Consider the following 15224-nt stretch of genomic DNA (forward strand, 5'->3'; position numbering starts at 1 on the left):
TGTGTAGCAGACTGCAAGTTCTGTATCCCAATCAGTCACGCAACGTACATACAATAGACCAGAGACAGGGCTGAAAATTGGGCCCATGATATGTCCTCCAAAGCAAGGTGCAGCATCACACTAGGAGTGCCCACTCAGTGCCCTGTCATGTGCTGAGTAATTGGTGCCCACTCACCGCCGCGCCCTGTGCGGCGTTATAAGTGCCCCTCACCGCCCTGTGCTGAGTTACTCCCCAAATATTTATTTTACATATGATGAAACATTAAAGCTCCAGCTAATTCACTCAGGCATGTGCTATCCACCATCTTAGGTAATCTAAAATAAAAACTTGGTGGGTATACACTGATGCTGTAAAATATGAGGGGGACAATATGCAGAAGCAGGATGGATATATCAGGCAGGACAGCGTGCCATATAAGAGGACTAAAACCTACCATAACTACAGAAAGAAAACTAAGCTGGAAGTCTGGTCCAGATTATATGTATAGGGGAATGTGCTCCTATCATCTGTAATGTGAAGTGATGACCCCAGTATTACTCTCCCTGACAACTGCAGCCATGAGGGAACATGGTGGCTACATGAATTTCTGAGGTAATATTAATCCCATACATGATGTAGGAGCCAGCTCTAATGTGAAGTGATAAACCCCCAGTATTATACTGCAGTGATGTCTGATGTCTTTTCTATTTCATCTGGTGAAAGAAAGAGGTAGACAAATTTACTTCCTCTATATAAACCCCCACCCCCCCTCAGAGAGAGACCAGCCCCCACCATCCTCACAAAAAAAGACAGAGATACCTCACCTAAATAAGTCCCACCCTTCTCACAGTGGCATCCCAGGCTCAAACTCTTGCTTAAAATCTACACCGCTATACACACACACAACTGCAGGAGTTAAAAGATCCGCCCATCCCAAAGTCATGCTCCTCCACCTATTGCTCCGGTGGTTTCTTGAATGCAACATTGACGAATACTTCAAAGTTGTCTGTGCCTTTTTATGTACCTATTCACATGATTTGGGCGGCTTTGATTTGCAATAACTTGGATGTGTCTCTATTTTATTTTGCCTGACCAGCTGTACACAAAACACTTGAATGCACATGTGAATCTCGGATCTATAAATTGGACTTAATCCCATGTGTAGTAAGTATCCAAACTATAGTGTCGGGTCTATGATTTTTTAACAGTTCTCAATCTCTAATTATGTGTTTTTCCCAAGCTCCACACCGGAAGGGCTAGGTATTAGCTGCTGTAGTGTTTCCCCCCACCCTGTCTGCATATCCATCCTCCCTTTGCAGTGTCAGCAGGGGATTTAGAGCGTAGTTTTACTCTGGGAGGATAGGTAGTGCTTTTCAAAGTCAAACTGTTTTATAAGATATATAATACTTAAAGGGAATCTCACCAGGATTTAGCTACATCATCTGAGAGCAATGTGATCTGGGGGCAGAGACCCTGAGTCCAGCACTGGGTCTCTTACTGGGCTGTTTTCAGCAGTTTTGATAAAAAAACACTGCGGATCTAGCAATTTTTAGCGTTTTTGCCGCATTTTTTCGCAGCGAAAACACTGCGTAAACGCTAAAAATCTACAACCCATTGAATTCAATAGCATTCCACACATGCTGTGCTAATGCTGCGTATTTTTCCGTGGCCTAATCGCATCGTGGAAAAATACGCAGCATGCTCCTTCTTTTTGCCGAGTCGCAGGGATTCCGCACACATAGGAATGCATTGATCTGCTTACTTTCCGCGTGTGGCTATTCCCACCATGCTCAAAGAAAGCAGAAAATGTGCAGATGGTACCCAGGGTCTGGAGGAGAGGAGACTCTCCTCCAGGCCATGGGTACCATATCCCTGTTAAAAAAAAAAAAAAAAAAAAAAGAATTAAAATAAAAAATCGTGATATTCTCACCTTCCAGCGTCCCGCGCAGCCTTCCCGCCCGTCAGCCATGCTGCCGGCATCTTACGGTCCCAGTGATGCCTTGCGACAATGACCTGTGATGACATAGCGGTCTCGCGAGACCGCTACGTCATCTGGGGTCATTGTCGCAACGCTTCACTGGGAACGGGACTTGCCGGGAGCATCGCTGAGGACTGGGAACGCTGAAGGGGATGCCGGAAGGGGATGCATAAGCAGCCTCAATAGTAAAAAGTTGGTCACACTTTGTCAAACACTATGTTTGATAAGTGTGACCAACCTGTCAATCAGTTTTCCAAGCGATGCTACAGATCGTTTGGAAAATGCTAGCATTCTGCAAGCTAACTACGCTTGCAAAACGCTTTTTTTTTTGCGAGAATTCCGCATGCGTATTTCCCGCGGCAGGGAGTTGTGGAATTGCCTCGGAAATTTCCGCTGCAATTCCGCACGTGTGCACATAGCCTGAATGTTGAGCTCCATAAAATCCCACCCACACCGATGATTTACAACTTTCTGCTTACACTGTACATAGGTAGAAATCTATGAATCAGTGTTGGAGATGGGGTTGAACTACATGACAGCAGGTTTGCCAGTCTTCTAGGGATAATCTCTGTCTGATAAAACTGTGGAACTATTGCAAGCAGCCCAGCAAGTAGTCCATCTAACCCTGGAATCATGTAGAGGCCTTTATCAGGAAGCGATCATCAGAATTTGACCTATTGGATTAAATCCAGGTTTTGGAATGAAATGGACTCTTTGATTAATGACTCTGGCTTGAAAGAGCCAGAGAAGGGTAGAGATGGAAGGAAAACGAGCAGTTGGGAAGGTGTAGCTTATTTTTTGGCCATGCCAGGGGGGCACCTAACTTAATTTGAACAGTCATTCAGTGATGATAGAATCTCTTTAAATGTGTCTTTTTAACTATTTTTAGCAAAATTTGTGATATGTAAAATTATATTTTTTGCAACAATTATCTCACTGGTTTTACCCATCATGAGATGTTACTTGTGTGGCACCTTGGTAATATGACAGCGTTTTGATTTGTCACTAAGTGACAGGATTGCTTTCTAATTACTGATAGATGTCAGATGGTGTCATGACTTTCCATGCCTTTTTGCACCTTTTTTTCATATGTTCAATGCTTTCCCCTCTGAGATTTCTCATTTTCACACATAAATCAAACCACAAATGCCCATAAATTATTTGCCTAATCTCCGTTCTCCTGAGCAACAAGTGACGTGAGACACAGGTCCCCTTCAACTGACGTCAGTTCCAGTTGCCCAGCATTTATTTTGGCTTTCCTGTGGGGTTTTGGTGGGGTTAAAACAATGAATCGATGGGAGGACGATATCAATGGCCTTCTGAGAGTCCTCCTTCAGTGATTACAACCTGGAGGATTCTTCAGGATGGAGAGGAGTCTTACCCAGGGGATGCCCACCATGCTGGATCACAGTCACTTCTCTATACGTGACCCTGACAAGAAGAAACCCTAAGGGAAGAGTGTTCCCTTATTTCTATGCACGGTGCATCTACTCTTTGCTGTTCATCTGCTGAGCCCAGCTCAAACCCTGGCCCAGTAAATAATCCTGGGGTGTGTGTGCTCCTCATTTTGGGAGTAGGATGTAGTTAGTACTGCAGTCTTTTTCTTTCAGGAGAACAAGGTTCTCACACCAAAAACAGGAGCTAAATCTATGGGTTGTAAATGTGCCATTGGTAATAAGCTCCCATCCTTACATAAAAAACCATTATGTCAGGAGTGTAGAGAAAAGGTTGTGAGTGATGGAAAACACTCTCTAATAGAGTAGTTAAGGAGGATGGTATGTCAGGAAATTCAGACTTCCCTAGCCATCTTCTCCCATTGGGCTTATCTCACACCTCGTGTGAGAAGATTAGTTTAAAGGAGGGTTCAGGCGCAAAAGAAACCCATGCATCATCCTTGAAGATTGGCTGGAGGAAGATAAATTTAAGCCCCTAGACAAAGATTTGATGAAGGGATCAAAAATATTATTTTTCTTCTGAGGATATGGAGGAACTCCTAATAGCAGTAAGGCTAGGTCCACATTGCATTAGGGGCATCCGTTTCACGGATGCATTAACGCAGATGTCATTTTTGACATCTTTTGTGCCCTAGTGCTAACGGTATGCGTTAGCCATACAGGTCTATGCACAGCGAATGCGTCCGTTCGCTGTGTTCTAGACCCGACACATGAAAACGCTGCAGCCTGCGTTCTCGGGTGTGTCACAAAGTAACGCATCATCGCTAACGCATGCCGATATTGGCATGCGCTAGGATGCGTTACTATCATTGCGGACAATGGGCGCGTTAACGCAGCGCCATAACGCAATGTGAACCACCCCTAAGAAATACAATGGAAGTTGAGGAAGAAGAGACGACCCGAACAGTGCAAGATGAAATGTTTGCAAATCCAAATGCCCCCTCCTTCTGAGCCACTGTAAGCGGCCACATGTTTAGCATTATTGTAGTGGATAGAGAGCTCATAACAATTTACAGGCTGCGTGTCGCCAGAATCCCAAGCAAGGAACAATGTATGGGGGGGCTACAATGTATGGGCACTAAACTGTCATTTGCAATTCTCCAAAAGAAAAAGCCTGGCATGGATATTTCAAGAATCATGGCAGCAGTAGGTGAATTCATTGAGAGGTGCAATTTTGACAATGGGGTCACTTTTGGGGTTTTTTCTGCTGTTCTGGCACCTTTGGGCTCTAAAAATGTGTCTTGCAAACTATTCTAGCAAAATCTGTGCTCCAAACAGTGCTCCTTCCTTCTCAGTCCTGATGTGTGGCCGCACAGTAATTTCTGGCATGTGGGGCATCACCACCGCATTCAAGAGAAATTGCGTAATAAAGTATGGGACCCAGTTTCACCTATTAACCATTGGGTACTTGAAAAATTTGCAGCAAACACAATTACATTTTTACCACTAAAATGTCACATTTCCACTCTCAATGTTATAAAATTCTGTGAGTCACCCATGGGTTTAAAATACTCCCTAGTCCTCTAGATAAATTCCTTAGGGTCTGTGCACATGCTGCGGATTCTGCTGCGGTTCCGCAGCGGATTTGGTCGCTGCGGTGTACAGTACCATTATTCCCTATGGGAATAAAAACCCGCATTGCAGATGGTCCGGATTTTTCCGCGCGGTTTTGAAACCGCAGAAAGAATTGACATGTCAATTCTTTCTGCGGATTCCACTGTGGTTTGCCATCTCCTCCATTGTGGAGATGAAAAACCGCAGGGCAAAACCGCAGAGCAATCCGCAGGTAAAACCGCAGGTCTTTTGACCTGCAGATTTACCTGTGGATTTTACAAAATCCGCGCGGCCAAATCCACACCCCATTCCGCAGCGTGTGCACGTAGCCTTAGGCAGTGAAACTTCCAGTATGGGGTCACCTGGGGGGTTTCTGCGATACTGGCACCTAAAGCACTCAGCTAATGGAGCCCATAATCTATTGAAACAAAATCTGTGTTCTAAAAACCAAGTAACGCTCCCTCCTATCTGATACAGTAATTTACAACCACATATGGTGAACAGCCACATTCGGGAGAAATTGCATAACAAATTGTGGGGTCCCCGTTGTGTAAATTTTATAATTTTGCTGCTAAAACAGTATTTTAGTGGAAAATTTTTTTTTTTTTGGTTCTCACATCTAAATGTTAGTTTTGCGAATCACTTGTAGGTTAAAAATGCTCAGTACACACCTAGATAAATTCCTTGAGGAGTCTAGTTTCCAAAATGGGGTCACTTGTGGAGAGGCTCTGCTGTTTTCGCATATCATGGGATCTCCAAATGCGACATGGCATTCACAATCTATTCCAGGCAATTAACACTTTCCTAGCCCTGCCATGTGCCCAAACAGAATTTTTTCCCCACATTTGGGGTAACATTGCAATCGGGAGAAATTGCATATCAGGTTATTGGGTCCGTTTTCTCCTATTAGCCATTGTTAAAATTACAAATTTGGGACTAAAACATTTTGTGAAAAAAAAAAAAATATATTTTCAATATGATAACCTACTGTTATCAAATTCTGTGTAATATTTGTGGGTTCAAAATGCTCACTATACCCCTAGATAAAATCCTTGATGGGGTGTAGTTTCCAAAATGGGGTCACTGGTGTTTTTTTTTTTTTTTTCAATGTTTAGGCATATCAGGTGCTCTCCAAATGCGACATGATGCCCGCAGACCATTCCATCAAAGTCTGCGTTTCAAAACATCACTCCTATCCCTTCTGAGCCCTGCCGTGCACTCAAACCATAGTTTTCCCCCCCATATATGGGGTATCTGTGTACTGAAGAGAAATCACACAACAAATTTTAGGGTCCATTTTCTCCTGTTACCATTGGGCAAAAATTAAAATTTGGGGCTAAAGTAAAATTTTTATAAAACAAAGTTAATTTTTTTTCCTTCCACATTGATAGAGTTCCTGTGAAGCACCTGAAGGGTTAATAAACTTCTTGAATGGTTTTGAGGATGTTCAGGGTTGCAGGTTTTAGAAGGGTGTCACTTTTGGGTATTTTTTTCATATAGGCCCTCCAAAGTCAATTCAAATGTGATGCAGTCCCTAAAAAAAGGCTTTATATGTATTTTTTTTTTTTTTTTCAAAAATGGTGTTGCTGTAAAGTTGACATGTGGGAAATGTTGTTTATTAACTACTTTGCGTGATATAAATCTGTTATCAGGACATAAGAATTAAATGTTTAAAAATTGCGTAATTTTTGACTTTTTCTCAACTTCCAATATTTTACAAGTAAACGCAAGTCATATCGAACAAATTTTACCACAATTATGAAGTACACTATTTCATGAAAAAACAGTTTCAGAATCCCTGGGATACGTTGAAGCGTTCCAGAGCTATTGCCTCATAAAGTGACACTGGTCAGATTTAAAAAAATTTGCTGGGTCATTAAGGTCAAAAGTGGCTCGGTCCTTAAGGAGTTAAACCACTCTAGTGCTGCTTTAGCAGTATGCTTTAGGTCATCATTTGTTGGAAGGTGAACCTCCGTTCCTGTCTCAAATCACTGACACACTGAATCAGGTTTTGCTGAAGAATATCTCTGTATTTCACATTATCCATCTTCCTCTTGACTCGGACCATTATCCGTCTCTGCTGCCCAAAAACATCGCCCACAACGTAATGCTGCCAACTCCATGTTTCACCCTGGGGATGGTGTTTTTGGGGTGATGTGCTGTTAGTTTGGCTCCAAACATGGCATTTACCTTGGTGGCCAAAAAGTTCAATTTCGGTTTCTTCTGTCCACAGCACCTTCCTACATTCATTTGGGGAGTCTCCTACATGTCTTTTGGCAAACTCAAAATGAGCCTTAAAATTTTTGTGTAAGTAGAGGTTTTTTTTCTGCCTACTCTTCCATGAAGGCCAACTCTATGGTGTGTATGGCTATGTGTGGTCATATGGACAGATATTGCAGTCTCTGCTTGTGATCCCTGCAGCTCCTTCAGGGTTACCTTGCACTGACTGCTCTCTGTGCTGCCTCTCTGATTAATACCCTTCTTGCCAGGGCTAAGAGTTTTGGTGGGCGTCCCTCTCTTGACAGGTTTGTTGTGGTACCATGCTCTCTCCATTTGATGATAATGGATTTGATGGTACTTTGAGGGATCATCATGGATTGGGATATTTTTCATAACACAACCCTGAGTTGTACTTCTCAACAACTTTGTCCCTGACTTGTTTGGAGATCTCCTTGGTCTTCATGGTGTTATTTGGTTAGTGGTGCCTCTTGTTAATAGTATTACAGCCTCTGTGGCCTTTTAGAAAAGGTAAAGTGTGTATATACTGACAGATATATGACACTTAGATTGCACACAGGTGGATTTCCTTCCTAAATATTTATACATAGGTTGCAATGTGACAAAATAGGTAAAAAGTCAAGGAGTGAATACTTTTGCAACCCACTGTAGGTCCATGCTGTAGTTTTATAAGTCACCAATATAATGCATATTTTCCAGGTAACATAACCCAAAAAAAGACAGTGCATGCAAATAAATTATACCCTATAAGCTTTGTTTCAAAAGCTTTCTGCAGTACGATGGATGGACTTGCTAATATCCTTCTAGTTTTTTGACAGGTTATTTCACACTACATTTTGCTGTGTTCATTGAAGCTATGCATTGAATGTATTTCCTGAATTTTTTTTTTCGGTCTGAATTTGAGTACTGCAGCGTTTTTGAAAATCTGCAGCATGGCAGTTCTTTTAGCATTTTTGCAGCATGTTTTTCCCCTTGAAAGTAAAGAGAAACTGAAAAAAATAGTTTTAAAAAAAAACAAAACAAAACCATGCATAACATTTGGGCAATGTGAAGTTTTAGGCTGCAAAATATAACGCCTAAACATTGCCACCCTAAATCCGATAGGTGGCAGTGTTTAGGCATTCATTGTATTTAGGCTCCTATTGTGAAAAAAAGTATGCAAATTACATTTTAGTTTATGAAACTGCAAAATGCGGTGAAAAACCATAGTTAAATGTAAAAACAAAAACTATCCTACATTTTTATTAACCATATTTTTTTTTTTTTTTTTTTTACTTTTCAGATGTAATGGACTGTATGTCTTTAACCGAAAGTTGTAACTTGGAAATGGACTTGAAGATCTTAAACATCAGTTTACAGTCTGGAGATGTTCTGATAAAATTACAAGGAACCTATCTATCGGATTCAGAGTTTGACTACCATATCCTACAGAACGAAATACAGCTCGTCACAAAAAATATAGAGGACGTTGATATCTGGCAGTTCTGCTTGGTACAAGATAAACCTTTGGGAACATGGCACAGGGGAAAAATTTTAGATAAAGTCAATCAGAAATCTGAAGTTGCACTAATAGATCAAGGCAATGTCATCAAAGTTCCCTCTTCACAAATTGCTTCTGCTACCGGCGAATTGTTTATTCTCCCCCCTAAAGTGGTCAATGGAATCATTTCTAATTTACTTCCACTTACAGAGAAGTGGCCCCCAAGAGCCGTAAATTATTTTTCATCCTTGATTGGGCAACAGCTTCACGGAAATGTAAAAACCTTCTTGCGCCATCAAGTTATTCTTTTAGAAATTCCAAAAGTCATAAGCCATGCCATCGAACTCCGTTTAGCAAAATATGTTGATTCTGAGACGTTTTGCCTTCTTGTTGAGCTCCAACACAAGTTCCCTGCAAACTCTCACTGCAAACAAATGCCAGACTTACTCCAACAGAAGGAAATCTGTCCTGATGTCACTCCAGACAGCCTGCCCCGTTTCCAAAAGCTACTAGATCATCTAAGACCGAAGTTGTGTACTAATATCATGGAAAAAATAAAAATTTCTGCTGCCATAAGCCCAGATCATTTTTTCTGTCACGTTTTGTCATGGGAGACGGAGTTGAGTACATTGACTACTTCTATGTGCAGTCATTATGCATCTGCTGTAACAGGAACAAGTTCCTCGCTTGATAGTTTTGGGATACTTTGTGCTGCCAAGAGGATAGATGGTTCATGGTATAGAGGAGTTATCCAGAAACTAATCTCGTGTAATGATGTGAAGATTTGGTTTATTGATATTGGTAGTAGTGAAATCATATCAATCACCAATGTGCAGAAGTTGGAATCTGAATTCTTGTCTTTACCCATGATGACGATCCCATGTGCTTTATCTCGGGACAAAGACCATATAGAGAGTGTTAAAAATGTGCAGCTAGCTCTGTTTAAAGAGGCCTTGTTGGGACACGTTGTTATTGGTCACATAAAGGACTACTCTAGTGAAGAGCGTCTATATTACTTATCATTGTACAATGCTGACTTTGAGTTCACCGCAGACTGTCATTTAACAGCTAAGCAAGTTCCATCATTCTTTTTGAACCCTTACACAGCCATTGAAGATCCAGTCATTGAGGAGTGTCAAATCATCTCTGAGCCTGAGACGTCTACATTTATAGAGATGGAATACAACGAAAGTGTTTCTTACAAATCGGTCAAAATGGACGTTGAATCTGTGTACGTAGCATATGTTGAATATGTGATAAACCCCTCAAATTTTTGGATAAGAATTGATGAGAGCCAAAAAAACTTTACTGAGATGATGGCTGGGATTGCTGAAAAGTACAATAAATGTGAACTCATGGAGATGGTATTACAAGATCCTAAACCCGGTCAACTTTGCTGTGCACTTTATGCATTGGATGGACATTATTATCGAGCTGTTGTCACTGAAGTGTACAGTCCACAAATTTCGGTTTATTTTATTGACTTTGGGAATACGGAGACCATTCCTTTCTATGATGTAAAAGAGTTGTTGCCACAGTTCAGCGTTTTGCCTGCATTAGCAATGTGCTGCTCTTTAGCATATGCATATCCATTTGATGATGTGTGGGTAAAGCCTGCAAATGACTTCTTTAAACAAACCGTGAATGGGAAAGCTCTTCTTTGCCATGTTCTTGCAAAACAAAAGTGCAAATATGTAGTGGAAATGCGACTTTCAGAGAGTTCCAACTCTTCAGATATTGTCACCCTTTTGGTGAATTCTGGATTTGCCGAATTCTGGAAAGTGGATTTAAATTCAAACTCAATAAATCTGCACAGTCAGTTCTCAGACGACAACACTCAGCATCAGAAACCTTTAAGAATATTCCTTGGCAAAGGAAAAAGAACTACAAATACTAGAAAACACATCTTCATGGAAGCAGTTGTGTCATTGGATTCTTTGCACTTGCAAATCAAACCAGCGGAGCAAAGGTCTTCATTTTGTAAACCAGCCAATGATTTAGTAACACCTGGGATTTTCAGAATTTGTTTTAAAGAGCCTATATTCAAACCTGGGGCTGTAATGGATGTAAAAGTTTCTCATGTGGACTCGCCAGCTAGTTTCTGGTGTCAAGTGTCGGGCAACGCTTCCAAACTCTCAACCTTAATGGAAGATATGCAAAAAGTCTATAGCTGTTGTGACAGCCTATACCAACATGGACAAGCTGCTTGTATTGCAAAATCCCCCAAAAATGGCAAATATTATCGAGCAGTCATTGTGAAATATGTTTCAGGTCACGAATGTGTGGTTATTTTCATTGACTATGGGAGTACTGAAAAGTTGTTGATTTCTGAGCTTCGTGAGATTAAACCACAGTTTCTTGAAATGGAAGGCCAGGCTTTTCGATGCTCTTTGAGTGACGTGTTTTCACCTCAGTCTGTTCCCCTCGAATGGTCTGCTAATGCGTGTGAAGATTTTAAAAGCCTTGTTCAGTCTTCTGTCGTGATGAAATGCACTATTGTTGCTTTGTTCAGTAGTGGTTCGGAGGATCTGCGTAACGTAGTAAGTTTGGAAACCTCTTTTGGCAATGCAAGCAAAATATTGAACGACAAGGGTCATCTGGTTCTAAGAAAAAACGTTCCGAGTCTCCATTTGCATACATATTTCTACTCCAGTTTTGACCTTGAAGTAGGAAGTAGAGAAGATGTATATGTGAGTTTTATTTATAATACTGGAAGATTTTTCTGCCATCTTTTAAAAAATGAGAAGATCTTAGACTCGTTGATGAAGACCGTAGAAAAGCTAGGTAACAAGCTAAAGCCTGCAACAAAACCTAATGAGCTCTGCATTGTTAAGCATGCCGAAGATCACCAGTTTTATAGGGTATTGTCGTGCCCTGTGAAATCTTCATCTCTGTTCTTGGCTTTTTTTGTCGATTTTGGAGATAGCCATATGGTGAAAAGTAATGAACTGCTTCCTATCCCTGAAGACGCTGTTGATATTTTATTTCAACCAATGCAAGCTATTCCCTGCTATCTGGCTGGCATGAAAGAATCTCATCTCACGATAGAGGCCAAAGCCTGGTTTGAAGAGCAATATTTTGATCAACTTTTAAATGCAGTTGTAGTAGCTAAAAACAATGAAGGACAACTGGAGCTAGAATTATATAGTAAAAATATCTCAATAAACCAAGAAATTAAAAAATTTGGAATTAAATCTGTTGCAAGTAAGGAAAAACTGACTGTTTGTGAAGACTCTAACACTATGAAAAATCAGCATGCATCAGATAGTCATGATCCTTTGCCTATGAGTACACCTCATAAAAAGTCAGATTCGATGCATGTTGCAAAGTCCTTAGACCTACTCAATGACAAGAGTGTTTCTTGCATCCCTAAGCTTGTAAAGTCTGTTGACCTTCCCCTAATATTTATTGCGGCAGATACTACCTGTCTTGTTTATGTTTCCCATGTAGAAAATCCTGCTAGTTTTTTCGTGCAACTTGCCAAACAGGAGGTTGAGATTTTTCAGCTTGTGGAAGAGCTGAATAAAATGTCATTCCAAGTCCTTAATCAAAAAGATCTTCAGAAGGGTCTTGTAGTCGTTGCTCAATATCCAGATGATGAGGCATACTATCGAGCAGAAATTAAAGATATTTTTGAAGACCGGTTCTGTGTTGAGTTTATTGATTATGGTAACCAAGCAATTGTGGATTCTTCCTGTATTTTTACTCTCCCTGAAAAATTCTTAACTATACCCAGGTTAAGCATCCCTGCTTTTCTCACTGGCATTCAAAAGCTTCAGGGCCATACTGAGTGGAGTAACAATGTTACAGAAATGTTTTATGAGAAAGTTAAGCGTGAACCATTCTCTTGCAAGTTTATGTGCAAACATGACCCTCAGTGGGAGGTCAATATAATTTTAGAAGGTCAGTCCCTTTCAGAAACACTCATTCAAGGCTTTCAATGTTCTTCCAACCCACCTGCTATTACCAAGGACTGTCTTCTGAAATCTGATCTCGATTATTTTAATATGTCAAATAAAAGTGTTATAGAGGAAGCCATTGCTGATGAAAGCATTACAATACCTATAACCAAAACATTGAAGCCTGGTTCGGTAGAAAAAGTTAAAAACCTTTTTCTTTCAGAATCTGGAACACTTTTTGTCACCTTGGTAAATTTTCCCGAGGAGTCCAAATTAAGTTCACAAATTGCTGAGACCATCAAGCAGTATGGCAACAGACTTTCCATTAAGGAGATAAAGGAAGGAATGGTTTGTTTGGCAAAATCTGAAAAGATGCAAGTTTGGCTCCGTGCCTCTATTGAAAAACTCATGCCAACTGCAATGAGGATGGTAGTGTCCTTTGTTGACCAAGGTGCAAGTGAAATTCTAAGTGTGCACAATGCCAAAAAACTCACTTTGGAAGCACTTTCAATTCCTAAGCAAGCAATTGTTTGTAAATGGATCGGGACTGAACAAATTGGTCAAAATGTGTTCGCTGCACATTTAGAGTCCATTTTGCAAAAGGAAATTAAGATAATATTTCTTGAATTTTTGGAGTGTACTAATGCATGGAAAGTGGAGATATTAGTTGATGGCCTTCTGTTATTGCAATATCTTCAAGGCGTTCAAAACTTGCCTGTTATAAATCTTGATAAAACAAACTCTCACTCACAGGCCAGTATTTCTTCATCGCAGATTCCAAGGAATCGTCTAAAATCATTAGACGTTTGTCCAGGGTTCATTACTTCATTTAATACCCCCTCTAGTTTTTTTGTACAGCTGATGGACTCTGTTAATATGATGGATACTTTGTCGCAGTTGATGCAAATACAAGATGAGCTTACCCCAATATCTGGGGATTCATTAAAACCAGGATCTTCATGTCTTGTACTGTCATTTGACGAAGAAGAATGGTGTAGGGCAGAAATAATGAGCATTAACATGGATTTTATTTTATTGTATCTACTTGACTATGGAGTTGATAAAATCATTCCATACTCCGACTACAAAGAACTGAAAATCATTCCAACAAAACTTTCTTCCTTCCCAGCACTAACCTACCATTGCTCTTTACATGGCGTGATGCCAGATGCCGGAAACAGTTGGTCCAAAGATGCAATTAACTATTGTATTAGTTTTGTTGAAAACCATGATTTGGTGATTTTGCCTGTTAAAAATCTTGGGAAGAACATTGAGGAAGTATGCTTGTATGGTCAAGGAAGTCTGGCCATAAATTTAATTAATAAAGGTCTTGCTAAAGAGGTTGAGGTCATAGGCAAATCAGAAATTACCGGTATATATAATTTCCCTACGCTTTCCTTACATAATCAGAAGCTAGAAAACATTGGTTACAGAGGTGATTCTCCATGCATCAATACATTGCATTCTTCCAGACTGAATGTACATGAAGAGGATTGTAAGGCTGGATATGCACGTCTTCAAAACTGTGTTCAGGAGCAGTAAGGTGCTGGTCACCTTTCCCCAAATAGTATTTGTAAGTAAAGCAAAAAAAAAAAAGCCTATATTCTATAGTACGCTATTAATTGATTTATTTTTTTCTTAATTTTAAAGCATTTTATTGTTTAAAAGCAGTGTCTTTAAAAAGGGGTGATTATCAGAATAAGCGCCCCCTTCATTTCGCACAGTCACTCATCTAAGCAGTAGATCGTATCTGGTGCAGCAGTAATGTTAATTTCAGTTCTTAATTTTTTTTTTGTCCTGTTGCAATTTATATGGTACTAATTAAGGGATTGTTCAAATCACAATCTTGACAGCCAAAGGTATGCTTGAAGACATTTTTTTTTTTTTTTAAACCTTCCTTCTTATACTTCTACAAAGTAAGAACATGCTCTCTAGCTATTATATCTCTTGTATCCTTCATGACGGAGCCCTTTTTACATTTCTGCGTTTGTTTTTTGCTCCCCTTCTTCCCTGAGCCATAACTTTTTTATTTTTCCGTCAATATGGTTATGTGAGGGCTTGTTTTTTGCGTAACGAGTTGTACTTTTGAACGACATCATTGGTTATTAATATATTTTGTACTGGAAAACAGGAAAAAATAAATCCAAGTGTGGTGAAATTAAAAAAAAAAAAGTGCAATCCCACACTTGATTCTTGTTTTGGCTTTTTTACTACGTTCACTAAATGCTAAAACTGACCCACCATTATGATTCTCCAGGTCATTACGAGTTCGTCGACGCCAAACATGTCTAGGTTCTTTTTTTTTTTTATCGAAGTGGTGAAAGAAAAAATCAAGTAATTTCCTCAGCACAGATCTCAATTTAAACATTGCTTGACTATTTGTTTAAACAGCTCTAATACAAACCTGTGTATCTCTGGTAACAAGCCAGTCCTGATTCTGCCTTCATTTTCTTCATTCAGTCCTCGTTTTCTTGGTAACCTGATTTTTATAACCAAAAAACACAACCCCTAAAATATAACTTTTATTAGTTAATGGTAAAATTACCCATATATCAGGATCAAGGAGCAATAGTAAACCAAACAATCTTAGCCTTAATAGTAAAGATTCTCTAGAGGGGTTGGGATATGGCCTCTCCCTACA

At 40.0% G+C, this 15224-nt stretch overlaps 1 protein-coding gene across 2 annotated transcripts in view; it reads left to right on the forward strand.

Moving 5' to 3' along the window:
- Window positions 1–15224, forward strand: part of TDRD15 (tudor domain containing 15) — a 97272-nt gene that overhangs the window by 77346 nt on the left and 4702 nt on the right. For both annotated transcript variants that reach the window (XR_012230837.1, XM_073568301.1), the window contains exon 3: window positions 8487–14156. Coding sequence is in view for 1 of the 2 variants with exons in the window: in XM_073568301.1 (XP_073424402.1) it covers window positions 8492–14125 (5634 nt within the window). In the remaining variant the exon portion in view is untranslated. The remainder of the gene's footprint in view (window positions 1–8486; window positions 14157–15224) is intronic.

Source organism: Dendrobates tinctorius, unplaced genomic scaffold, assembly GCF_039654945.1.
Source record: "Dendrobates tinctorius isolate UK_male_01 unplaced genomic scaffold, ASM3965494v1 ptg000021l, whole genome shotgun sequence".
Classification (NCBI taxonomy): Eukaryota; Metazoa; Chordata; class Amphibia; order Anura; family Dendrobatidae; genus Dendrobates; species Dendrobates tinctorius.